The sequence below is a fragment of the Pteropus vampyrus genome, unplaced genomic scaffold (assembly GCF_000151845.1).
Source record: "Pteropus vampyrus isolate Shadow unplaced genomic scaffold, Pvam_2.0 Scaffold149, whole genome shotgun sequence".
In the NCBI taxonomy this organism is placed as follows: domain Eukaryota; kingdom Metazoa; phylum Chordata; class Mammalia; order Chiroptera; family Pteropodidae; genus Pteropus; species Pteropus vampyrus.
Window position 1 is genome coordinate 2,995,774 of NW_011888930.1, and position 25,532 is coordinate 3,021,305.

The following is a 25,532-nucleotide window of genomic DNA, read 5'->3' on the forward strand; positions in this document are numbered from 1 at the left end:
TAATCTTAACTATCCTAATGTCTTAATAAAATAATACCTTATAAAAACCACCATTTTTCTTTTCTTGAAGATTTTCTTATACAGTTAATTCAAAAGTATTCAAAAATATTGGTTTTTCAATACTTTTTTAAAAAAAGTATTCATTTTTCACACAGCAGTATATTGAAAAAGTGAAATCACATTTCTGAGAAAAATTTGATCTTCATATATTTTTCTCATGCTAGGCTAAGAACCAATAGTTTGTACTTTATTTTCTGGGAATTGAGAGTCAAGCATTTTACTTTTGTGTCAGTTTAAGTTGATATTTTAAATAAATTAGTTTACTTTTTCAAGATCTAAAATAATATGGAACTAAATATTGTTCAGTTTTTGTAGTACTTTCTACGTTTTATGGCTTTAAGACTGGCTAAAAGAAAAATCCAGATGGCCTCCCCACCCCCATAGCCAGTGTATGAAGTGGGAGTAACTAAATCCCTTCCATGTTAGGTAAACATTTAGAACAAGGTGACTAAATTCAGCTTTGCTAAATATGTGATTCTTTCATCAAATATTATCTTTATCTAATCTCTCCTCAGTCCCTCCTGTTCTGTCTTTCTGTAAATGTTTATTGAGTATATTTCATGAGATACCAAAGTGTTGGTGTTAATAAGAACAAAGACACTGTCTCTGTTACTGTATCCACAGAAAGCACTGTGGTGGACACTGAGGGAGTTAACAAAGCTGTCCACGACCTAGAACTAATAAAGTCTTGTAGGGAAAGATTACTTAGATTAAATAATTATGAAGAAGACAGCACAGTTTCTTTTTTCAAAGCAACTTTTAATTATCTCAAAGGTGGGAAAGTCCAGTTTTGTCCTCATCTATAGTTACAATTCAAGCTTTTATACTGTAGTTCTTTGCATTGTCTAAAAGCAATTATGTGATTTTTTTTTATTGGTCTTGTGCTTCTGTGTTCCTAGATATCCAATATAGAAATGAGGTTGCTCATTCAAACTTTAAGGAGCTCTCCTTGCCTCTCACATGCATTTATTAGTCTTTCAAAAAACATTTGTTGAGTGTTCCCAGTATGTCAGTGCTGGGCGTAAATGGAATGAGATACTGTCCTTGACTTCGCTTTTAGGGAGGCAGCATGATGTAATGAAGGAACAGATTATGGACTTGGAAATAAATTTATTAAATCCTGATTCTTTAGTTTCTTACTATGTGATTTTTGAGCCTTGTAGACCTTGAAAGATGAGTGTGGCTTGAGACAAAGATGGTGGGCTTTGGCAAAAGATCATATTTCATGAATGGCTTGAGTAAGCCTTAGCATTATTAAAGCACAGGCCTACCTAGGGAAGAAAGAATAAAGTGATTAGTATGACAGTTTTCAAATTTTTTTTTCAGGAGAGTGCTGAAATGGGACACCTTCTCCCCATGTATTTTTTAAAATTTGCAAAATATTTTTTTGAAAAAGTAATTTATGCCCATGTTAAAAGTTATGAAAAATATAAAAGAATGTATGGTGAGAAATAAGTCTTTCCTCCCATTCTTGATCTCGTCTTCCTTTACTTAGTCAAACATTGTTAACAATTGTATATTCTTCCAGAGATTTTTTTTCTTGTACACACACTAAAATATGTGCACTCAGGTATGTGTATTCCTTTTGATAGAATTGCTAGAAATGCAAATGGTGGCATTCTTTACCTAACAATATGTTCGAGAGGTCATGCCATGTCAACACATCTTTTACACCATGCTTTGAGTAGCTGCATAGCATTGCATTGCATTGCATTGCATAGCATAGATGTCTTAATGTTAAAAAGTTTCTTTAAGTCTCCTTTGGTGAATCTTTAGGTGGATTCTGATAGTTTCTTCCCAGAAATAGCATTGCAGTTGATGTCATTGGTAGGATAGATTCCTAGAAGTGAAATATCTGAGTCAGGAGGCTCCATGCATTTTAAATTTTGGTAGCTGGCACCAGATTTACCTTCACAGAGGCTTTTTTAGCTGTTTATACTCATTTCTGTGGTGTATGACAGTGCTTTCCCTGTATCCTGCAACATGATGGCATATTATGAGCTTTTTTTTTTTTTAGCTTTTGCCAGTCTGATTGGTTAAAAATATCTTATAATTTGCATTGTGAGTGATGTTGAATATCCTTTAATATGCTTAAAAAGCCGTTTGTATTTTTCTGAACTGTTTCCTTTAATACTTTCTTCAGATGAAATTTTTTATCTGTTCTGGTTGAAGAGGGCATGGTTCTGGTGCTCTGCCTGGTTAACCTCCCCCGTCTTCCTCACTGACTTAGCTCAGAGGAAACTAGGGCTCTGAGGAACAGTATTTTATGCCTCTGAATTGGTTCACTGTATTGAGTGACAGGAGATGTAAACGAAAGTTTATTTTTGTGAACAACCTGTGTGTTACTCTTTAAATTTTTAATTTTTATTAGAAAATAGAGAATGAGTCAGATTTGGACTAGGGAAATAAATCCCAGCAGATATTTTTAGAGAGAACTTTATCAGTAATCTGGGGGATGATTTGAAGGAGTTGAAAAGATATGAAATAAGTAATTTGGAGGCTGTTCTGTCTTAGGTCAGAGTTTATGGTGATCTAAACTCAGGACGAGTGGAATTGAAAGGGGTGGGGTAATGGATGAAAGTATATTTTATAATAAAAGTACACAAACAAAACTTAGGTGTGAATGATACTTTAGAAAAGTAACTCTCATGTGTGAAAATTTTAGTCACTAGCCTATCAAAATCAAGTGCTGGATTAGGCTCACTGTCAGCTTTTATCTTTTAGATTCCTTCAACACCAGTTTTTTGTTTTCTTGCTTTTAAAATAAAGGTAGGCTTTTCATCCTTTGAAAGCTCCTTGGAAAAAACTATTTCTACTGCATGGAACAATGCCTAGCCTAGGGTAGGCCTTCAGTGAATACTTGTTGAATGAATGCCTTTCAGAAGGAAAGTACAGTAATAGTTGTCTTTCATTGAATTTCATATTTCAGAAAGATCAGATTTTGCCTTGAATTTTGGACTGTATATTGTGAAATAGCAAGTATTTCTAGCTTTATTTTGCAGTTAAATGTAATTGCCTCTGCCAAGGGCGAAGATGCTTTTAGAATGCTACATTTCCCACGGTTATGGGCATAAGTACTGGAGACAGGAGAACCTGGAACTCTGCTTTTACTCTGTTGGCCAATGGTCTGTTTCTTTCTGGGTCCCAAAATCTGAAGTAGGGGGAGTTCTAGATTGTGCTTTGCTGGTAGACCTTAATCCTTTAATCTTTTCTAGGTAGTAGCTCTCCCTAAGTAGCCTATTTTTTTTAAGATGCTATATATCTTTCAGGAAAACTTGCTAGCTGGTCCCCTTGTATGTAATGATCCCCTTGTATGTAATGTTACACAGGGCATGTAGCGAGTTTGATGAAGATTTATTCATGGTAGTAAATACTTTTTGAAGTTTCATATTTTACAACACAAATTCTAACTCCATTTTTAAAATCACTTATAAAATGTGGAACAGTTTTCATTTTTAAGACTTAAATGGACTTTTGCAAATATTGATCCAAACTAGAAATTTAGAAGATTCAGATCATTGGCATATTTTATGAGGGGAAAAAAAAGTACAACAAAGAAATACAAATGGAAATGTATATAATTACTCAAGTCTACATAATGTTTAGTCTAATTAATGCTATTTTTATACTATTTTGACATACAATTGTCTTAGAAATGACAGCACATACTTAGGGTATACAATTTGATAAGTTTTGACATTTGTATATACCTGAGAAACAATCACCACAGTCAAGATAGTAAATAAAACCATCATCCTCAAAAGTTTCTTTTGCCCTTTTTCATTTTTGTATTCCTATAAATATTATTGTACTTTCTTGTGGGATACAATTAAGTTACTTGCAAAATTTTGGGTCTTTGTAAGATAGGACCAGATCAGTGTTTACACCAGAGCTAATCCCCATTACATCTTTCTGGATATTCTGTCCAGTACCCCAGGAATCATGATGTTGTCCGGTGTGGCTGGTAGGAAGAGGCACAATTCTCAGCTCTGTATGAGCTCTGGGCACTTTCCCTCCTAAACCTTTCTGATAGTTCTTTGCTTGGCCTTGGGTAGTTTCCTAACACACATACACTGACCAAGTACCAAGCTGAGTACTCAAAGGGAACCTCCAGAGTCCTTATTTTGAATTTTTTTTTCTCTTCTCCAGTACTCTGTCCTATGATCTGTAGCCTCTTTGATGTTCCTGGACTCTGTGCTCCTCCTGAACTCCCAGAGTCTGCTGGGCTCAGCCAGGGTTTTCTCTGCACAGCACCCTTGAAACTCTCAAGGCAGCCTGCCAGGGCTATAAAAATAGGGCTCACCTCATTTATTTCCTGCCTCTCAGGGATCACTCTCCTTTGTTGCCTGTTACTTTGTGCTTTAAAAATGGTTGTTTTATATATTTAGTCCAGTTCTTTGTTTCAGGCAAGAGAGTAAATCTGGTCCCTGTTACTTCATCTTGGCCAGAAATGAAATCCTTGCTTAATGTTAGATTTAAAATGATCATGATAAATAAAGATTGGTTCTTTTGTCAGAATGTGGTATTATTTTTCTTGTAACCCTGAAAGGGTTGATCTTTAATATGTGACTTAATAGTGTATTGTATGTGTGATAGTAATTGCCATATAGGTTTTTTTTTTTTTTAAGCAGTCGTATTTAGTTTCATTAGGAAGACTGGCTTTGCATAATTGAATAGTTACCACTTAAAAGTTTGTTTTAAACTTTAGAATATTAGGAGGTAAAATCCCAAATCTTAGATTTTACATGATTAAGCACAATATTGCTTCTATATTAGAGATTTGGGGGCATGTTTCTCAAATTAGTTAGTAAAGCCTTATATTTAAAATCTTATACCTCACTGAAGTTTTGTTAGGTGGAAAACTCTTAGTTAATAAATTATTTTATTTGTAATATTTTGGATTCTTTTAAAAAGTTTCATAGAAGGATCTAGGATGGGAATCAACTTTCAGATCATACTTCTACCTCTTTTGATGCATTTAAGTTTTAAACCTCTATTTTTCATAATTTATAAAAGAAATGTTTTTTAAAATACATTTTTAAAGGTTATCTTTAAAACACTATAGCAATACTTTACAATTGTATTCTGCAGAATGCTGCTGACCTGAAAATACTGGGTGTGTTCGACAGTAGAGGAATGGTTGGTTCTATTGTCAAGTCACTGAGAAATGAATTAAAGTAAGACAGGCATTTTTAGTACACCCTTCTTCACAAAACTCATGCATAATGGTGTCCGTTAACAGTGTTCATACCACGCCTCTTACTATAACTATAGAAGTATTAGTTGCTCTTCATGTTTATGCTTTGACTTTTTGTCTGATTTATGGCATTTGAATGCAATATTTTCAACAAGTTTCACCGTATCTATACAATATCTCATTTCAGCTGGTGTATCTCCTATAAAGATTGGGGCGAGATATCAAGTCAAACTAAGCAAGCCTGTGCCAGTTCTTTAAAGATCTCATAGGCATACCTTTTGGCAAGTCTTAACACATAAGTGTTAAGCACAAACCAGAGGTAGAAAGAAGGAAGATAGCATTCATTTAATACTATTATATTCAGTGTATTGTGTGAGTTACTTTGCCTTGATACTTGGAAATTGGTGGTGGTACCAAGTAAGGACATCAAATATTTTGTCCTTGATTAGAAAGCTGGTAAGTGAAAAAATCTGGACTCTCTGCTGTCTACCATATTGCCTGTGGAAGAAATAGTATCATGAAAAATGAAAGGGATAAACAAATATATTTCAAATTTTGTTGGATTGGAGAAATTAGATATTATATGTCTAAAAGAAATTAGTATCTTAATTATATATTAATTTATCCCTCACCTGTTTTCCAAAGGATATGGGATAAGGCTTTTATTTGAAATCTAATATTTTTCCTAAAGGCTTTAGGATTGAGTTATGTTTAGAACTTTTAATTTCCTTGTGATTTTTGAGACTTTCTAAACTTTACTTTTATTAGATAGTAAAATTATTTCAAATATACTTCAGTACCTTCTGTGTGGCAGGCATTGTGTTAGGCCTTCAAAATGAGCCAAATACTCCAGAATATACATTTCAAACATATAGGTCATTTTTTTATTATCACTATTATAATAAATATTGCTCTTTGTCTTCTTGGGAAGTCTCTTTATCTCTCTGGTTTTTTAACTTCCACTTCTTCAGAGCAAAACTCTCCACCTTTCTCACCCCATGGCAGGTAGCTCCATTAGTCTCAAGAGGACCCATTCATTTTGCTTCCCTTGTCTGCATTTTGTGGAGCGTGTATATTATAAAACAATAACAGTCTGGCCCTCGTGTGTTTCATTGTTTAGTCTTCTGCATTGAATTAAACAGAGATGGATGGGATGTAAATTTAATAATTCTTGTAGTGCCCTCCAGTCCCTGACTGTTCACTCCAGCCTCAGTTGTGTAGTTTTGATTGCACACAGTGTTGCTGTCTTCAGTGCCTTTGCTCCACAGTTGCTGCAGTTATGGAGTGTCTTCCACACAGTTTCCTCTTTTGCTTTCTAAATATTTACTTGCCCTTTCTACTTCAGTACAGGTATCACATCTGGAACCCTCTTTGATTCCTCCCCTTCCACCTCTTCCACTGTGCCACAACGTATGCTAGCTAATATTATAGAGCTCCGTCAGTTTTTTTTTTTATTTGGTGTGTCTTTCTCCTTATATTTTTGTTGTCTAGCGCAGTGCCTATCAAATACTTAGCTGTTCAGTACATATTTGATAATGCATAAATAAATAGCATTGATTTTTATATTTATCATTTAAGAAAACTTTAACCTTCAAGTTTTAAATGTTTCATCTATTATAAAATGTTTTTCAGGACCTGTATTATTCGTCTGAAAGACTCATAGGTAGATTTTCCTTTTAAACTGTGAAAAGAGTTATCAGAAGCCATATTTGTATAATTACATTCAAGTGGCTATGGTGAGATTTTTTTTCTAATCCACTATCCCTCTATCTCTTAAGATACAGATCTTATGAATGAGACAGAGTAAAGGACTTTAGGCTGGATAAAGATTAGGGTTTCCTGCTGGTTTGTAATTATCAGAATCTGGATGGGTATTTATTTGAACGAAATGATGCATGCATTGTGTACATCAAAAGTAAAGCATATGTGATTGTTAGAGGAATGTTTGAATTCCCCGATGAGATGTCATGGGGTGTGTTTATAAACTCCCACTAAGCAGTAGTTCTACAATGGAATTTCGCTGGCATTGAGATAATAATTTGCACAGTCAAATTACCTTCTTTACAAAACCCAGGGAATCATGAGGGCCTAATCCTTTATTAATGTCAACCCACAGGCTGCAAGAAAGCGTAAGATTGCCATTCGAAAAGCCCAGGGAAAAAATGTAGAAGCCATTCGGGAACTGAATGAGTATCTGGAACAGTGAGTGTCTTACAAGAGGATTGTGTTTTGTTATTCTGATAAATCTTTTTTAATTAAAATGGAATTTGCATTTGATTTTCCTTTTTTGCCTACATGCTGTTTATTTACAGAATATCTACATACTTTTTTCCTCTTTCCTCTCACCAGATTTGTTGGAGACCAAGAGGCCTGGCATGAACTTGCAGAACTTTATATCAATGAACATGAGTAAGTTGTTACACAAATCAAATTTTGTTAAGAGTGCAACTTTCATTACTATATAAGTTTAGAAGGCATAGCGGTTTCCAAAGGATTGGTGAGAAGGTATGAATCGTGCTATTTTAAATGAACAAAATAAACAATTAAATGAAAAATAAATCAACACTTGATTATAATATGTGAATTGCTCTAAGTCATTTGTGTTTTGCTAAATTATTTTTGTCTGGGAAATATTTCTTTCAAATACATGTGGCATTGTTTGGAATTAGAAAGGCTTGCATTTACTGAGCTAAGGTTGTTTTTAGTGAATCAAATTGTGAATTTTTAGAGTTTAAATTGTTCTTATATACAAAGAGTATTAAACTCCCTGCTGTTTAAAAATTCTGTTGCCTGGGTAAAAAACCAAGAATAATCAAGAATGTTGAATGCTGTAGGAACTGGCTTATTGGATATTTAATGTTTTTGTTAGCTTTTTTATTGCTCCAGTGACAGGAGGAAATCCCAGTGTGAGAGGATTAGCCCAGTCTTAGTGCAGGTTTTCTAATATCACAGCATTAATGCCAACCTCCATCTAGAGGCAGGAGTTTTTTTTTCTTTTTTTCCCCTTAGTTCTTCTAAATCCGAAGTACATCACATGGTTTCTTTCCTTCTTTTTGAGAGAATAGAATCAGATTCTCATGTACATGTTCTCACTAGGCATATGTTACTCTCATTCTCGTGCTACAAATAGCTGACACAGGAAATAGAATGAAGACATTTGTCTCTTGCATTTGCCGAGGGTTATATGTGTAATGTGAAATGAAGAATTAAGATAGTTATCCACATAATTTAATGAAGGTGTACTGTATTCTGGGAAGCATTCTTAAGTTTTCTACTATACTATGGCTATCAGATTGTCTTTGTTTTCCCTTATAAAATTATTTGCCAAATCATGTTCAGTATAGATGTATATATGCTTATATGTTCACATATGTAAACATACTCAGGATTCTCTTATATATGTGAAAGTGGTGGCATATTTGGTTTAGACGGCAAGAATTTCATTTTTCATAGTTTTTAAGTTAATATTTATAAAGTATACAGTATATAATTTGAATAACATGAAACTGAATTTTCAGAGCATAGTAAAAAAAGTAACATTAGTTTTATTTTGTCCCTAAAACAGAATACAGTCATTTAAGTTTTTGTGCTTTTTGAAGATCTTGTAATTAAAAGCATTTAAAAACATTTCAAATCATCAAGGCAATGTTCTATTTTAATTAAAGAGATACCTAATACAGAAAATTTGGAAAACCCCATAAAGACAAAGACAAAAATCACGTATAATTGCATCATTGTAAGTTAACTTCAGTTTATATTTGATTCTTTTCAATACCTCTTGAAACAAACGTAAAATAGAATTATCTTTCATAGCTTAATGCTTTTCACTTAATTATATTTTATCAAAAATTCTTATCACACTAAACATTCCACAAAGTGATATCAATGGTTTTATATTGTTCATCTTATTAATGTTCACTAGTATTAACTCATTTCCTAGGGGGATATGAAGATTCTTTTTTCATTTTAACTGTAATGCTGTACTGATTATTTTATTTCCTTTAGCTAAATTTTTAGAATTACTTGATTAAATGGCATGCACATTTTCTGTGGTTTTGATAAATTGTTCCTGATTGTTCACTAGAAAGGTAATATCAGTTTACTCTTACATCAGCAATTATTAGAGTATCCCTTTAACAATACTGGATGTTATCATTCTTTTTAATCTTTGCAAATTTCGATGAGTGAAAATTGGTTACAATTATTAAAAAAAATTGTAAGAGCTTTGTATATAAATGATGAGAACCTTTGTCCTTTCAGAAATATATCCTTGTTATATGTCTTTTTTATATTGATTTTTAACTAAAGAAACTTTATATTTTTAGATGGTCAGATATATCAATTTTTATTGCTTTCATCTTTTTTATCCTCTAAGAACTATATAAATATATCACCTTTGTTTTTTTTATTTTCTTCTCAATTTTATTCTTTTTACATGTGTTTATAATATTTCTATATTTAGTTCTCAAATAGATTACACTTTATTTTAACCTATCGTTAAATTTATTATTTGCTTTACCTTGTAATGACCACATTCAGTTTTGTTTTATTTTGAATCTCTAAAGAGTTTGTTGAGATAGGGTTGAATGTATACTTAAGAGAAATAACTGAAAAATTCCAAGAAATGAAATACAAAAACAGAAAAGCACTTGAAAAATTTATTTTCAGAGGAAATGATAATTGTATTTAGCCTTCTTTATCTTATATCACAAAACTGTTTTTGATCTTAAAGCTAGTCATTCACAAAATGACCATTTAGTTTTTCCAGTTGAACACTTAGGAATATTAAGATTTAGGGTGGGTGGAAATAAATATCTTCAGATGCTTTGAAACAACATGAAACTCAAAATCTGTTCACTTAATTCATTTGACTTATGTGGGCCAGTCATTGTAGTAGGTAGGACTTTTTTGGTAGAAGTGGTAACTTATTGTGGGATGTCAGTTTAGTATTGTTTTGTGGACACAATGGCAAAAATGTAGCAATTTAGGATTTGCTAGATATATTTAACATTTTGTCATTCTTTTCTGCATATGAATAGTTACAAGCTACTTTATATGTAAGAGGTCATAGGTAATAGTTTTGCTAGTCTAGATTTAGCATTTTTTACTCCAAATTTCCACAGTAGGGTGTCATATAAGTGTATTTAGTGTTTTTCTGGAGAAAAAAGGGGCCATATACTTTTTTAATATCTTTAACTTTCATTTAAGTTTGCTTCTCATTTATAAATTCTAGTATATATTTAGTCATACCAGTTGACCATATTGAGTGAGATATTTATTTACTCTATTTGCAAAATTAGTTTGATTTTATACTTTGTAAAGTCGGGGGAAGGGATCCTTATCCTTGTATGCGATGCTATATCATTTTTAAGAAAAATATCTTGGCATTCATTTTTCAGTAGAAACTCCTATCCACCCATTTTATCTTACTTTATGCTGCATAAGAACTAGAGCCATAGCTGTGCTTAACCTATTTAAATTTCTAAGAACATTTATTCCTAGCATTAATTTGAATTTTTGGCATCATCCTAGAAAAAGGAACACATTTAGAAAGGAACTGTCTTTCTGATGAAGTTAGATGTTTAAGGGAGAGACCACTTTCCTCTTCTCTTATGGAATGATGAATAAATGTCAGATAGATAAATAAATATAATACTTTCGTTCTAAAGAGTTTAGTCATTTGTTTATTCATTTGCTCAGTCATTTATTATATATCTATCATGTGTCAAGAACCAGTACTAGATTTTAAATATAAAAATGAAAAGGACTAAAAAGCTGCATGACCTTTGATAAGAGTCTATATAGAACATCCTTCATAAATCTATATGCTGTGAGTTTTGGGTGATCAGCAGGATGTTTTTGGTTCCTCAGGCCTTTTGGATTTGATCGCTGTACCTATTTTCATGTTGTCATTAACATCTTCATTACTACCATCACCACCAATGTTTTTCATTATGGAATGTAGTACTTACAGGCAGTACTCGTAGTGAGTGGTTAAGAGTGTAGACTGCCTGGAGTGGCACAGCCTGGGCTTCAGTTTAATCTCTGCCTCAGTGTTCTCAACTATAGAATGCTAATAGTAGTTTCCTGCTTCCTAGAGTTTGGGTTGGATTAAACAAGTTAATACGTGTAACACAGAGACATAACACGTAATAAGCATGTAACAGAAATTAGCTCTTATTAATCACATGTGTGAAACTGCAACATGTATAATTTGAAAATAAAGTGTATTAGACATTGTATATTTGTGACAAGTACCAAAAATAACTGTACGTAGCCTTTTTCTGTTGGGTATTCTTAGCACCTCCTCACTGGGAATAAATCTTAGAACACGTGTGCTCTTTAGGATTTACTGTAAATAGGGAGGATATTCACATGGCTTTAAACATATAAAATACATCGAAGGGAATTAAAGTTACATGTGTAAAACCATTTTTCCAGAACCCTTGCAGCAGTTCTCTCCTTAGATTTTCAGCAAGATTTTTGTTTCTCCCACATGATTAAATAATAGTAGAGTGCATAACAAAGCCACGAACTTGACTAGTTTTCATGGGTTTAGAAATTTATAACTTCATTATAATTTTGTATTTGACAGTAAGCTTAAGTAATGAATAGTCTTTGTAATAGAATATGTTGGTAAATATAAGTCTGCAGATAATTTTTAGTTGAGAATATTTAATAAAATGTTGATTTCCTCCTTACAACTTTAGCTCTTTGAATATTTTCTCAAATGATTGCGGACTTCTAGAAGTTATTTTATATGTAACCTAATCCAAGGTCTTGAAGTCTGTGTTCTTAATGTTTGGATGTCTTAGTAGTGACCCAGTTATAAAAATGTAATGTTTATTGATTGTTCATAGGTTGCTTTAGGATTTAAGCCTCTGTTTATTCATTTCATTAAAAATTTAATGTTATTTATATTCATGAATTCAGGGTAATAAGTACTTTATTAATAAAATTATTTAAATTATTTAGGGAGTAAAATGTCTAATATCACTAAAATTGTTTTAAAATTATTTTAAGGCATAGCTAAGATAAAATTTTTGACTCTTAAAATTAATTTCTTCTCTTGATAATTTTCAGCTACGCTAAAGCAGCCTTTTGTTTAGAGGAGCTTATGATGACTAATCCACACAGCCACTTATACTGTCAGCAGTATGCTGAAGTAAGTGTTTTCAAAAACAAGAATTGTATGTGATTTTATTTTTGTCGGTATTGGGTATTATTATGGAACTAAGATTATGTGTTTAATGTTAGGCAAGTATATAAATATTTAAAACATCTGATGAAAATTGACTTGTGAGAGTAAAACTTTTAAATTTTTAATACTGTAATGGAAATACTTCTCAGTTAAAAGCACTATTTAAAACTGAAATTCTTTGTGATTTTTTTGTACACTATTTTCTTTTCTAATTAAGAATTGTGTCACAGTTGTCACCACTTAATAGCTTTTATGACATATACAGTGATTATGATTTTTTAAAAATTTTGCTTAATTTATTGGAGTGTCATTGGTTAATAAAATTTTATAGGTTTCAAGTATATAATTCTATAATAATATATCATCTTTGTATTGCATTGTGTGTTTACCACCCAAAGTCAAATTTCCTTCATCAACATATATTTGACCCCCTTACCCTATCTCCCTCCCTGCCGCCCCCCTTTCCCTCTGGTAACTACTAAACTATTGTTTGTGTCTGAGCTTTTATTTGTTTTGTCTTGATTTTTATTTTTAAATCTGTAGTCTAGGAAATTTATGTTAAAGTCATTATTTTGGGAAGTAGGAAGTATTTTCTTACTATCTTATTTTCTTACTATTAAAGATAGCAATATAATTGAATGCTATAAGGTTAGTTGGACTTTATTATTAAAGACTGTTAATAGAATAGTTTTTTTGAGGAGATTATGCTTTAAAGATTAGCTTTAACAACTTTAAGGTGAATTTTTTAAACATCTTTGTTTACAGAATATCTGTTTCAGTTACTAATGCCTATGATATGATGAAACATGCTATATTTCAAAGTAGTAAAATAAACAAGTTTCAGCACTCTGCAATTTTTAACAGGTTAAATATACCCAAGGTGGACTTGAAAATCTTGAACTTTCAAGAAAGTATTTTGCACAGGCATTGAAACTGAACAACAGAAACATGAGAGCTTTGTTTGGACTTTACATGGTGAGCTGAGGTGCCTGTTTAATGTTATTTTACGAAATTTGTCATTTAAAATCCATTAACTATCCTATCTAGTCACTTCCCTCTTTTTTTTTTGTAAGCATATGAATTTTTTCCCTTTAGTTAATTGTGAGTAATATATTGTAAGGTAGTTTTGATTTTGAATGTAAGAACATTCTAGCTGTTTGACATTTTGTTGTAAAGTATTTTTTATTGTATCAGAAATGAAATCTTCCCTCATAAAATTTAATAGTAACAGATAACAAACCATATTATCTGTTCCTTGATTATTTTGATATTCTTTGGTTTATGCCCAACATTATTGTACTTCTTACCCTAAACAATAATTGTATGAGATATTTTTAAACTATGCCAACAAAAGACATTAGAAATAAAATCTCTAATGTCAAATTAAAATATTTTTATGGCATAGACAGTTTGAAAATTGTGTGAAACATGTAATTAAATATTTCTATTGTTTATGTGTGCCAAATGACAAGCTTAGTAAAGTCAGTTAATAATGGCTTTGGTATAGGAAGAATTTGTTGAGCTTTTACATATAAATAAAATGAGATCCTCTCTATAATCAGAATCATGGAAGAAATAAACTTTAATAGGCCAGTTCTTTGAAATTTTAATTTATCCTAGTCTTTTCATGGACTTTTAGATGAATGTCTTACTGAGGCTCCATGTAAAAGAATTAATTGCAGAGATGGAGGCAAGAAAAAACAAATGAAATAATTTTCAGGCAATAAATGGAATTTTACTTTTAAGAGCTAATAAAATGATTTTAGATATTATCTAAGATAGCCTTTCTCTTCCTATTACTTCACATTATTCTGTATTTTAAAATGGATTTTCATTTTTAAACAATTTCATTCAACTTTATTTTAAAAATAGTTTTGGTACAAGTATTAAAAATTCTTTGTTATTGTCTATCCCATTGTAACTGTGACTCTTACATGTTTTTGATTATCTTGCTTGAAAAAAGACATTTTGTTTTTAATGTTTCTTTTTTGTTTTTAGTCGGCAAGTCATATTGCTTCTAATCCAAAAGCAAGTGCAAAAACAAAAAAGGACAACATGAAATATGCTAGTTGGGCAGCTAGTCAAATAAACAGAGCTTATCAGGTTAGTATTGATAATTTTATATTATGACAAAGGTCAGTTAATGTATTTTTTTAATTGTTTTTGTTTTTACCAACTACAAAGCCAGATGTCTGTCATTGGACTTTTATGCCTTTGAGTCTTTATCAAATATGTTCTAAAAAACTGTGTATGTAGAATTACCTTGTAGGATCCCTTTTATTTCCCAAAAGGAGGCTGTTACTGTTATGATCCCATAATTACCCTTGCCATCTAGAAGTCTCAGTATTTCTGTATTTGGCAAATAAAAAGTAATTCCGAAAATCCAGTAAAGGATAAACAAATTGCAAGATGCATTTCAGAAGCAGATCAGATATATGAGTGTGCTATTAATCAGAGATTTCTCAAGTAATAAGAGGAAGAAAAGCCTAAAAGTAAACCAACCAGAGTATATAACAAAGCTTATGTACCCTGCTTACAAGTCAGATCTTATCTGATTTTCTGAAGCTCGTCCTGAGGTGATAGATTCTTGAGGAGCAACTCATGGAAAACCTTACGTCTTGTATGTTTATAACTTACCTGTCTATAGTCCTTATATTTGAAAGATGATAGGCTTTTTATACAAACTTTGGCTTATATAATTAAGTCTCAAACATATTGTTTCATTGTTTTTTAGGATAAAATATTGTCAAGAAGTTTGATGCCATCCTGATTTTCTTTCCCTAATAAGTTGTCCAAAATAATTTATATTTAAAATTCAGTAGTTTTACTAAAGTATGTGTTGTTGATATTTCTTGGGTCAGTTTTTCCAAATATACAGTAGACCCTTTAATATGCAGATTCAGTTCTCTTTTGAGAAATTTACTTTTAAAATTATAGTTTTAAATGTTTTTTTGTTAGTTTGATTTTTTTCCTAGGTCTCTAGTTATAAGCTCATTAGCTCTCCTTTCCCACCTCCTATATCATTCATTTTCTTTCAGATCCTTTGTCATTTATTTTTCCTCTATAATAATTATAGGGAAATTCATATTCTTTTTCTTGTTCTTCATGTTTCAGTGAGATAGTTTTCCTGGCCTATTAGGAAGAAGTTTCCATGGAATAGGGGGAGTCGGAAGATAGGATAACTTTTCCAACTGGCTTCTCTATAGCTTCCTCTTCTTTGTTAAGAACTCAAATATGACTTCTCTGTGTATCCAGTCTTTCTCAGAAACAGTGTTGCGAGTTTAGGTCTTGAATTTTGAGGTGCTGTGCTCAGCTTTAAAAGTTGCATTTTGTTTTCTTTTGTTTTGCCTTTTCTTCTGGAATTTGCTGCCTCCGGGCATCACTTCGTCACTGTTCTCCCCTTCTTATCTGAACCAACCTGAACCCACCTTGCCTCTTTCCCGCAGTGTTTCTGTCCTGGTCAATTTGGTTTCACTTTCCGGTAGTTTTCTTTCAATGAGATGTTTATTTTTTTCATTCTGAAGAGAGTTTTAGCCGGATATTTCAGCAAGTTTGAGGTCTCAGACTATTAGACTTGTTTAATGTTACATTTACATGAAGTTTTTTGCACTTATCTTTAATTTGGAGCCTTTGAGACTCCTGGTTTTGCGAGCCTTTTACAGATTCATCAGTTTATACTTTTTTCCTTTCTGGGGCTTGTAGAGTAATAGTTGTCCTCTTTTTCACTTCGTATTGCTCCTATCACACAGCTATTGGTATTTTGTGGGTCCTACTGCTGTTGTCGATACAACCGCATTCTAAAGATTTGGAGAATTGCCTACAGTGTAGTTGTTTTGAAGATGTCTTTTGGTCTCATTTTCTGTTATTTTGGTTTTGGTGCCGTTTGTTTCTTTGTTTTTGTACTCCTGAGAATGTTGGGGAGAGTCAAAAAATTTATTGACTCCATAATCACATCATTTAAAGTAACTTTGTATTTTTCCTGTATATAGTAGAGATTGTTCTGTTGACATGTAAATCAAAGTATTAACTAGCTAGACTGTGCTTCTTCAAGTGCAGTTTGAGATAGCTCAGATCTATGATGGTGTTTCTTTCACACACAGTAGGCTGAGAGAGAGAGAGACAGTTTTAAAGATAAGACTTGTATAATATAAAACTAATGAAATGCAAACTACATTCTTGTTTTTAAGACATTTTTGAGAAGCAACTAGCTGCTCAGAGTGTGTTTTTTGACATGGGATGAGTATATAGTAAAAAGAAACCCAAGTCATAACTGTACAATTTAATGAATCGTACTGTATCCAGATCAATAAGTAGAAACATTACAGCACTCTAAAGCCCTCATGATAAGTCCTTTTAGTTTCTACTTCTATCCTACTCAGAAGTACTGATATATAATCCTGTGATTTTGGCTTTTTTTGAACTTAGTGAAATTACATAGTATGTTTTCATTTCTGTCTGGCTAATTTCACTATTATATTTATGAGCTTTATCTGTCCTGTAGTTCATTCATTTTCATTGTACTGAAGTCTATTGTGTGGACATACATTCTATTTAGTTGATAGGCATTTAGATTATTTGCTGTTTAGGGCTATTATGAATAATACTACACTGAATATTACTGTACATGACTTTTGGTGTGCATATACGTATACTTCTAATAGTATGCCTTTGAGTGGAAATGCTAGATCATAGGGCTTATGTATATTTAACTTTAGTAGATAAAGGTTGTTTTTCATATTAGTAGTTTTCAGTACCATTAGCAGTGTTAGAGAGTTCTCAGTTCCACACCTTCACTAACACTTGGTCCTGTCAGTTTTTGTAGTTACAGCCATTGTGTTGTCTGTGTAGTGGTATCTCATGGTTTCATTTTGCATGTCCCTGATTACTAGTGTATTTCAATAGTTTTTCATATGTTTATTGGCCATTTAGATAACCTCTTTCTTGCAGTCTTTTTCATTGGTTTAAAAACTTTTTATTTTGTTTTTTAGTTTCCTGATTATGAACCCTGTGTTTGGAATATGTGTAGGAAATCTCTTCATCTTCTTAATTTTACTTTCAAATGATTTTGATGATTAGAAGTTCTAAAGTTAAATATGTTGAACCTAATCATTCATTTCATTTACAGTTTGTACATTTTGTGTTCTGTTTAAGAAATCATTTGCTATTTGTGGTCATAAAGATACTTTTTTTTCATCAAGATAATCTTGTATATCTTTAGAGTCTCCTTTTTAACTTCTGCTTTTCACATTTAGATGCAGAATCTGTTTGGAACTGATTTTTTATGCATGATATGAGATAGGAGTCACCCCCTCCCCTCCCCCCCCACCCCCATGTAGCTATCCAGAATGTTTCTACCACCATATTCTATCATGAGTCCCATTCCATGGAAGCTAGTACCATGTAGTAGTTAAGAGAAGAACACAGATGTTAGATCCATGTTGTATGGCTTCAAAGTTTGGCTCGGATATTTATTACCATCTCTGGGCCTAGTTTTTCATCTGCAAGATGGACATAATAAAAGTTTTCTAAGGAATAAAGGAGTTAATACAAAATTTTTACCAAATCACAGTGATGCATATTACATTGTGTTTACTAATCACATGTTCTAAGTTCAGTTTATTATGCCTGCTATGTTCATTGCAATTATAACAACAGTTATAATAGCAAACATTTATGGAAAATTTATTATAAGCTAGTTACTTTTGCTGTTTTACAAATGAAGAAATTAAAGCATTGAAAGATTACATTATTTCTCAAGGTGACATAGCTGGTTAACGACAAAGCTGTTTTCAGAACTAGGCAGTTGGACTCCAAAATTGGTGCTCTTAATGGCCACAGTATACTGCCTCTATAAAGAGGTGTTGGGTTTAAATGTATCTGAAGCTGTAGTTATAGTTTCCAACTTTCTTATCAATTATTTTTTTCATATGAACAGCTGATATCCTTCCCTCACTTGTTTCTTTTTCATTTCAGATCTAAAGCTGTCAGTAGTAACTAAATTCAGAGGTTCCCCCCTACCCCGCATCTCTTCAGTAATACAAGACCAAGGAAATATGCCTTTCCCTGCCTTATGAGATGCACTTTGCCACTAGACATGACTCCACCATTTCAGTAATTTAAGCCCTTGTTCAAAGATCCAAACTGTTCTTTAGTAATATTTGCCCTCCCTGCCATTCTCATTAAAACAGTTTTTCATTGTATCTTAATAGATCCATTTTCTTTTCATAGACTTATTTAATAAAGTTTCATTTTTTTTGGAAAGAGCACTGCGAACATCATTTGTGCTCTTCAGTCTTTGTGTTTTGCCCTGTGAATTCTATAGTCTTCAGAATTCACATAGTCTGTAGTATCCTGTCCTATAGAATCAAGAAAAGGCAAATCACGTCTTTATTGAAAATCTGAAGATCTTTAGATCTTTATTGAAGACGTGATTTGCCTTTTCTTGATTCTATAGGACAGGATACTACAGAATTTTTGTCAGTTTCTGTCGTCTTGGACACCAGTCCAGGAAGATAACACAACTCTTCTTTGGTCATGTCAGGTCTCTGTTTGGCAGCATCCAGTACTCCTCAACTAGGAATCACCCATCATGCAAAACTTATTTCTGCCTCTAGACACAAATAACAGGTTTTAAATAAATCTCTTGTTGCTTTTGAAGCTTCATATTCTGTGCAGAGGTTCTGGGTTCTCTTTCTGTGAATCATATTCCATAAATATTGTGTCTTTTACCCTTTGCTAACTTAATGGTTTAAAATATCGGCTTATTTCCTTAGATTCTGTAGGTAGGCTGTTTGGCTTGGGCTTAGTTTAGTAACTCTGCTGGTCTCCACTGAGCTTATTTATATTTCTGTCCTATGCTATGGTTGATGGCCTCACTTAAATGTCTGAAAGTTGGCTCTCTGTCAGCTGGGAATGCTAGGCCTTGTGTGTCTCATTTGGCAGGCTACCTTGGACTTACTAACATGGTGGTCTCAGGGTTCCAAGAGTAGCAAGCAAGCAAACTCCAATTTGTAAGGGCTTTTTCAAACCTCTGGATATGTCACATGTTGCTAATATTCCAGTGAGTAAAGCAAATCACATAGTCAACCTAGAATTGAGATGCAGTACATTACCTTTGAATAAGAAGGGAAATATGTGGTAATTTGGCAATGTTTTATACTATTGTATAACTCCATAGTCCCATCCTTCTGCTTCTGTTTTGCCTTTTTCTTTTCATCTGTGTTATTGAGGTATAATTTACATGTAATAGCGTGCACACATTTTAAATGTACAGTTAAGTTTTGGCAATTGTATATTCCCCTCTCACTACCACCCCATTTAAAGTATACAGCATTTTTATTACTCTAGAAAGTTTCGTTCTGCTGCTTTGCAGTCATCCCCACCCCCTACTGTAGACAAGCACCAATTTGATTTTTATCACTATCTATTAGTTTTGCCGGTACTAGAACTTTCTGTAAATGAGATCATACATAGGTTATATACTCATTCGTGCCTGGCTTCTTTCACTCAGTGTAATGTTTCTGAGATTCATCTATCAACTGTTCTATTTTATTTATCCTATTACTTTGTACACTCACATTATTTCCCACAAACTATATAAAGGTAAATTTTAGTCCAACTTACCCCAGTTATTAAAATGGATAACTCGTTGACTTTTGAATTTGATAATCGAGTTTTAATTATTTGTGTTCTTTCTGGTAAGTTTTCTTTAAGATCCAACAGGGAATTAAGAAAGAAGAATTTACTTAAGCAGAATCTAACTATATGAAAACAAAAATGCAGAATTTGTGATTAATGTGAAATATAACTTTCAGAGATTGACATTTTAGTAATTTAGAAAAATCTGGGTTCTAATTGAGAACTTCATGACTCTTGTTGAGGCATATAAACAGATATAAAGAATATAATAAATACTCCTTATTACAATATTTTTCTAGGTACTTATAAGTTAGAGAAAATGAGGTATTAAGAACTGCTTTTTTTGTTTCTATTTAATAATGAAACAGAATATGGCTACTACTTGCTCTTCAATTAGGTAATTGGTTTAGCATGTTCAGTAGAAGCAGGCAAGTTTGATTAATGCTCATGAAAACTTTAATGTGAACCTACACGCAATAATTTTCCAGATAAATGCTTCTTTGGTACACTGTTAAATTCATCTGTGCTAGTGATCCATGTTATTTATGATTGCAGAGGTGATTCTGTTACTATCCTTTTGGGAAATAGAAAATTAAATCATGATTTGAGGGAAAAATAGGATTCCGGCTTAATCAGTTAAATTGCCATATAATTCTGGAATAGACAAAATAATTGCATGTCAGACACAATTCAAAGTGATAGATTTATATTTCCAACTTTCTTTTTATTTGTTCTGACACAAATAAGTTAGTTTGGTTTATTCCAAATAGCACTGATTGTCAGTAATATTGATACACAGTCTTAAGTGATTTTTTAAAATTAGCTAATTAAAATAAATCACAAATTCATATTTACTGTTTTTTACTGTGTTTAAATACAAACCAAAAAAAAAAAAATGCTGTATTTTCAAATACTTGTTATGACTTCAGCTCTGCAGAAATTTTTTATTTTTGTTTTGCTATGTAAATGTTACTATGTGGTATCCTATTTTGTATCCCCTCCTCCAACCCATCAAAGCTTTTTCTTAGAATTAGACCTTTAAGTATCTGATTAGGACCATTCCTGTTTACTTTGGATAGGCAGTGGTAAAAGAAAAGGCTTTCTGTTCTGGGTAAGTCCTTGTGAAAGTGAGTTTCTCAACTGGATAATAAGAGTAATAAGCACATCCCACATCCTTTACTCACCAAAGGAAATTATGAAAAGGCAAAGTTTTAAATGTGGTGTTGCTTTTACCATATTTTGTAATTCTGACTTGTGTATTTAACATTTAAATTCCTTAAATTAGCAATGTCTTATGCAAGATAAAGTTATCTTGATTCTTATGAGAAGCTTTAGCTTTTCCCTTTTCCTGGCTTTGCCTCTAGAAATCCCCTTTATTTACTCTATCAAATCAAGATTGAATCACAGAGCTGATGGTTTAGGAAGTAGGGAAATCATAATGTTAAACTGTAGCCAGAAAGGTCAGAGGCAGGTTACCATTCCTGAAACCTATTGCTTCTATGATGTTACCTGTACTTGATCACTTAATCTTTCTCAACAGGTCATGAGAAGTTTGCCAAATTAAGTTAATTACAAAAGAGAAGGAACACATCATAAATCAAGCACTAAGTACTTAACACAGCATTGGTATTTGAAGGAAAGATCAGTCACATGAAAATGTCACTTGAAAACACTATATGTTAGTAGTAAATGTTAATCAATACTTTGATCAGGGAGAAAACAGGTAATATAGATATTATAAACCTACCCCCATAAGGAATACTTATCTAGTAAGTCTATAGTGTTTAACTGATAGATGATGGGTATTGTCAGTTTAGTTAGAAAACTCATTTTGAAATCAGCATAGGATATTCAACAGTGTTTTCCTCACTGATTATATGTACTTTATTGAATTTAGTATGCCGTGAATATGCTTTTAAATATAAAAAGATAGTATTTAATATTTTTTTTTTCATTGTAAAATCCAATCCCAATTTGGTTTTATATATTAAATAACAGCTTAAACTAGAAATGCATATTTTGTAACATGTAACATAGTGTTTTATTTGACAGGTCTTTGCTGCAGAAACATAATATTATCTAGGCAACTAACAAATCTGGAAGTTTTTTAAAAAAATTATGACCAATTTTAAATAATTTTAGATACCTTGCACTTTAAAATGCTTAATAAAAAGTACTTTGTATTTCACCTTTGTTTGAAATTGTAAAAATTTGTTGAGGCTAGACAAGTAGGAAATGGTCCCCACTCCTACGTAAATATAAACTTAAATTTCATTTGTAAATTATGCTTTTTATTTCATAAAAGTTTTCTGGTCCAAAAAGGACAGATTTAAATATCAAATCTATGTTTTTATAGGTATCAAACTGTTTAAACATTTAAATTGACCAGTTATGCAGTAAAATTTTTATACACTTCAACTGAAGATGAAACTAATGTCCTTAAAACCCAAATTTTGTTTTTATTGAAGATAACATATTTGATTTCATGCTGGTGATAAAATAATGTTAACTCTCATTAGCAATGTGAAGGTAAGATTTTGATTTTGAAACTGCCACTGAAATTGAGCCTAATTGCATTTTTTAAATTAGTTTGCAGGTCGAAGTAAGAAGGAAACCAAATACTCTCTTAAGGCAGTTGAAGACATGTTGGAAACACTGCAGATTACCCAGTCTTAAGGTTTCAAAAACTCTTTCACATTATACTTCACAACTGTACATTTGAACTTATTGGCCTGTGACTTATTTACTAAATGCCCACTGCTGTTTATGTACTAATTTTCTGTTACGGCAGTCATAAAGAATGTGTTTATATAAACCGAAAAGGCCTTTTACTCCTAAGCAGCAAGATGGGGAAAGTCTATGGAAGCAAGATTTATGAAGAGTCTTATTGATTGTACATCATTCTCTTCATATCACACATATATAACTGCTTTTAAACCATAATCTGATGTAGAAATAACTTCATTAAATAAACCATAATGATTTATTAAACTTGCACATGAAGATTTTTGTCATACTTAATTAGTGAATATGTTGTTTTAGAACTCAATTTCTAGTTAACTCCTTTTTATTTGTGATAAATACGTAGCAAAAATAGCTGACAGAAGCAAATGCTGGTAAATTATTTTGACTTTATAGTGTCAGATTGGATTTTGCTCTGTATTTTAGTAGGCTGTTGTTTTATGTACTATAATGTTACTCTGGTAAATCATGCTGAAATGTCATTCTCCAGAATGCAGCATTATCTCTTTGTAAAAATATTTGTTCTGCCATAGGACATAATTGAGATTTTTTTAACCTATAAAATGCTTTAAGGTTCATATAATGCTCAAATTTAACCTTTATGAAATTTATATTTATTGATCCTTTAATCGTAAATTACATAAAAGGGTATTTGCAGATTATAGAGAATAGGAATTAAAGGAGTTCCAGTGCTGAGTTATTTTTACTTTAGAAGAAAAATTTTTACAATTCTCATATCTCATTACCTTTTTAGTAATAATTAGAATTTCTCTTTTTCTTTGCATACCAAACAACCATTATGCTACCTTCAACAGTATTTTGCATGTTTCAATAGAGTAGAAAGAACTTTGAAGTTAAACACCTTATTTAGACATAAATAAATTTTTTAAATAGGCAGTTGTTCATTCAGGGCAAATATTTAAGTATTGGTTTGTAATTTATACACATAAATTAGATATATATATATATTATATGCATAATCTTATTTATACCAATGTTATTTAGAAACTCCTGTACACTTGTCATTGCTGGATTTAGGCAAATGGAGATCATGGAGATCTAATCTTATTCTTTCATATCATGGTCCTTTTCATTTGTTCTGCTGTGCATAATGAGCAGATATTGAAATAACTCTTGCCCTATGAAGATAATTCTTCTCAGCTAGTCTTTGTTATCACAAGGTGTACTCTTTTCGCCTATGAATTTAGTAAGTGCATTTTCAACGTAATCAGCCATTTCAAATTTGTTTGCTACAAAGAAAATAGTGCCCAAATACTATTCTACTATGATTCTTCTAACTTCCTCCCATCAGTCACTAAAGTGTTTTCTTTAGCAATTAAATTTGTATAATAAGTAATTTAGTGCCTCTTATAACTATCAGCTTTAGTTTCACTTTGTTTTTGCTAATTTTGATACCTTCTTGCCAAGAATTTTTAAATTATTGCATATTAAATGTACTGACAATCCCATTGTGGCAGACAGTTGGCTGCCCAACCAAATTACCCCCACTTCTTCCTTATAAGCAGTATCCTATATTGTTCAGATAGGAGAAGAGATCCCTGTTCCTCAAAGAGATTGGGACCTTACCTCAACCCTAGGGGCTGCATCACGGTTGATTTAAAACAAATGGTTTCATTCCTTCTAACTCTGTTATTCCAAGCAGAACTTTTTGCAGTGAAGGAAATATTCTGTATTTTTGCTATTTAGTATGGTAGCCTTTAGTGTGGCTATCGAGCTCTTCAAATGTGCAATGCAAGTGAGAAATTGAATTTTTAATTTAACTTTCTTTAAATTTAAATAGCTGAATGTGACTCATGGCCACCATATGAGAGAGCACAGATATCTAAAATGTGGGCAAATGATCTATTTAAGGTTAGAAGAATATTGGGAACGGTCTTTCTTTCAAATTAAAAAGTTAAAACTTCGTGAGGTGAAACGTCTTCTTTCTCCTCCCTCTGGCCACGAATGCCAGCAACATGCCTAGAAATACAACACCTACTTTACAACCTATGAAACAGCAAATATGAGACTGAAAAGCACATTTCAAAGAAGTTTCCTTAGAAAGATGAGGGGGGAGCCTGGGTCCCTTTGGCAGTGTTGAACACCTCAGCCAACATGAGCAATTGCAAACCTCTGTACTTACTACATGAGAAAAATAAACTCTTGATTTCTGTTACTTTAGTCATGTATGTTTCTGACATATCTATCATTCAACATTTTTTTACCATGCAAAATCCTATAGGAATGCTATTTCAGAATGTCATCACTTAAAAATTAAGTAGATAATTATATATAACAAAAGAAGTAATATCTTGTTGTAAGTCAACACCCAGTATTTAAGCAAACAGAAGTAAGAAAAAGGCATTTTAAAACAAGTTTAATTGTAAAGATAATGTTGACTCAGGAGCAGAGGAGGATGTAGAAAAAATAGAAATGAAAGACCGATGTTTTAGTATGCTGGAAGCATACAATTTTTACTGGCAAATATTTCAAAGACCTTTTTTCCCCTAATGCCACAACCTAATTATTCTAATAATTTCATTTTACTTCATTTTATAGAACTATGGGATTTTAGAAGAGACTGTAGAGCTGATTTAGTTGTACCTAATTTTAACATGAAGAATCAAGTTTCAGAGAACTTAAGCTCTTTGACAAAGCAGGGAATAGGACCAGGATGTCAGGGATTCCTGTTAG

The 25,532-nt window shown here is 32.1% G+C and overlaps 1 protein-coding gene across 2 annotated transcripts in view; it reads left to right on the top strand.

Moving 5' to 3' along the window:
* EMC2 (ER membrane protein complex subunit 2) overlaps nt 1-23,099 on the top strand; it is a 40,569-nt gene extending 17,470 nt beyond the window's left edge. Inside the window, exons 6-11 of one of the 2 annotated variants that reach the window (XM_011369459.2) lie at nt 7,374-7,459; nt 7,607-7,666; nt 12,341-12,422; nt 13,323-13,433; nt 14,457-14,561; nt 22,686-23,099. In XM_011369459.2, coding sequence (XP_011367761.1) covers nt 7,374-7,459; nt 7,607-7,666; nt 12,341-12,422; nt 13,323-13,433; nt 14,457-14,561; nt 22,686-22,772 — 531 coding nt within the window. In that variant the 3' untranslated portion in view covers nt 22,773-23,099. Of the gene's footprint in view, nt 1-7,373; nt 7,460-7,606; nt 7,667-12,340; nt 12,423-13,322; nt 13,434-14,456; nt 14,562-18,431; nt 18,659-22,685 lie in introns of those variants that run through there. The other variant, XM_023536140.1, reaches the window with a different exon arrangement.
* Nucleotides 23,100-25,532: the final 2,433 nt, after the last annotated feature.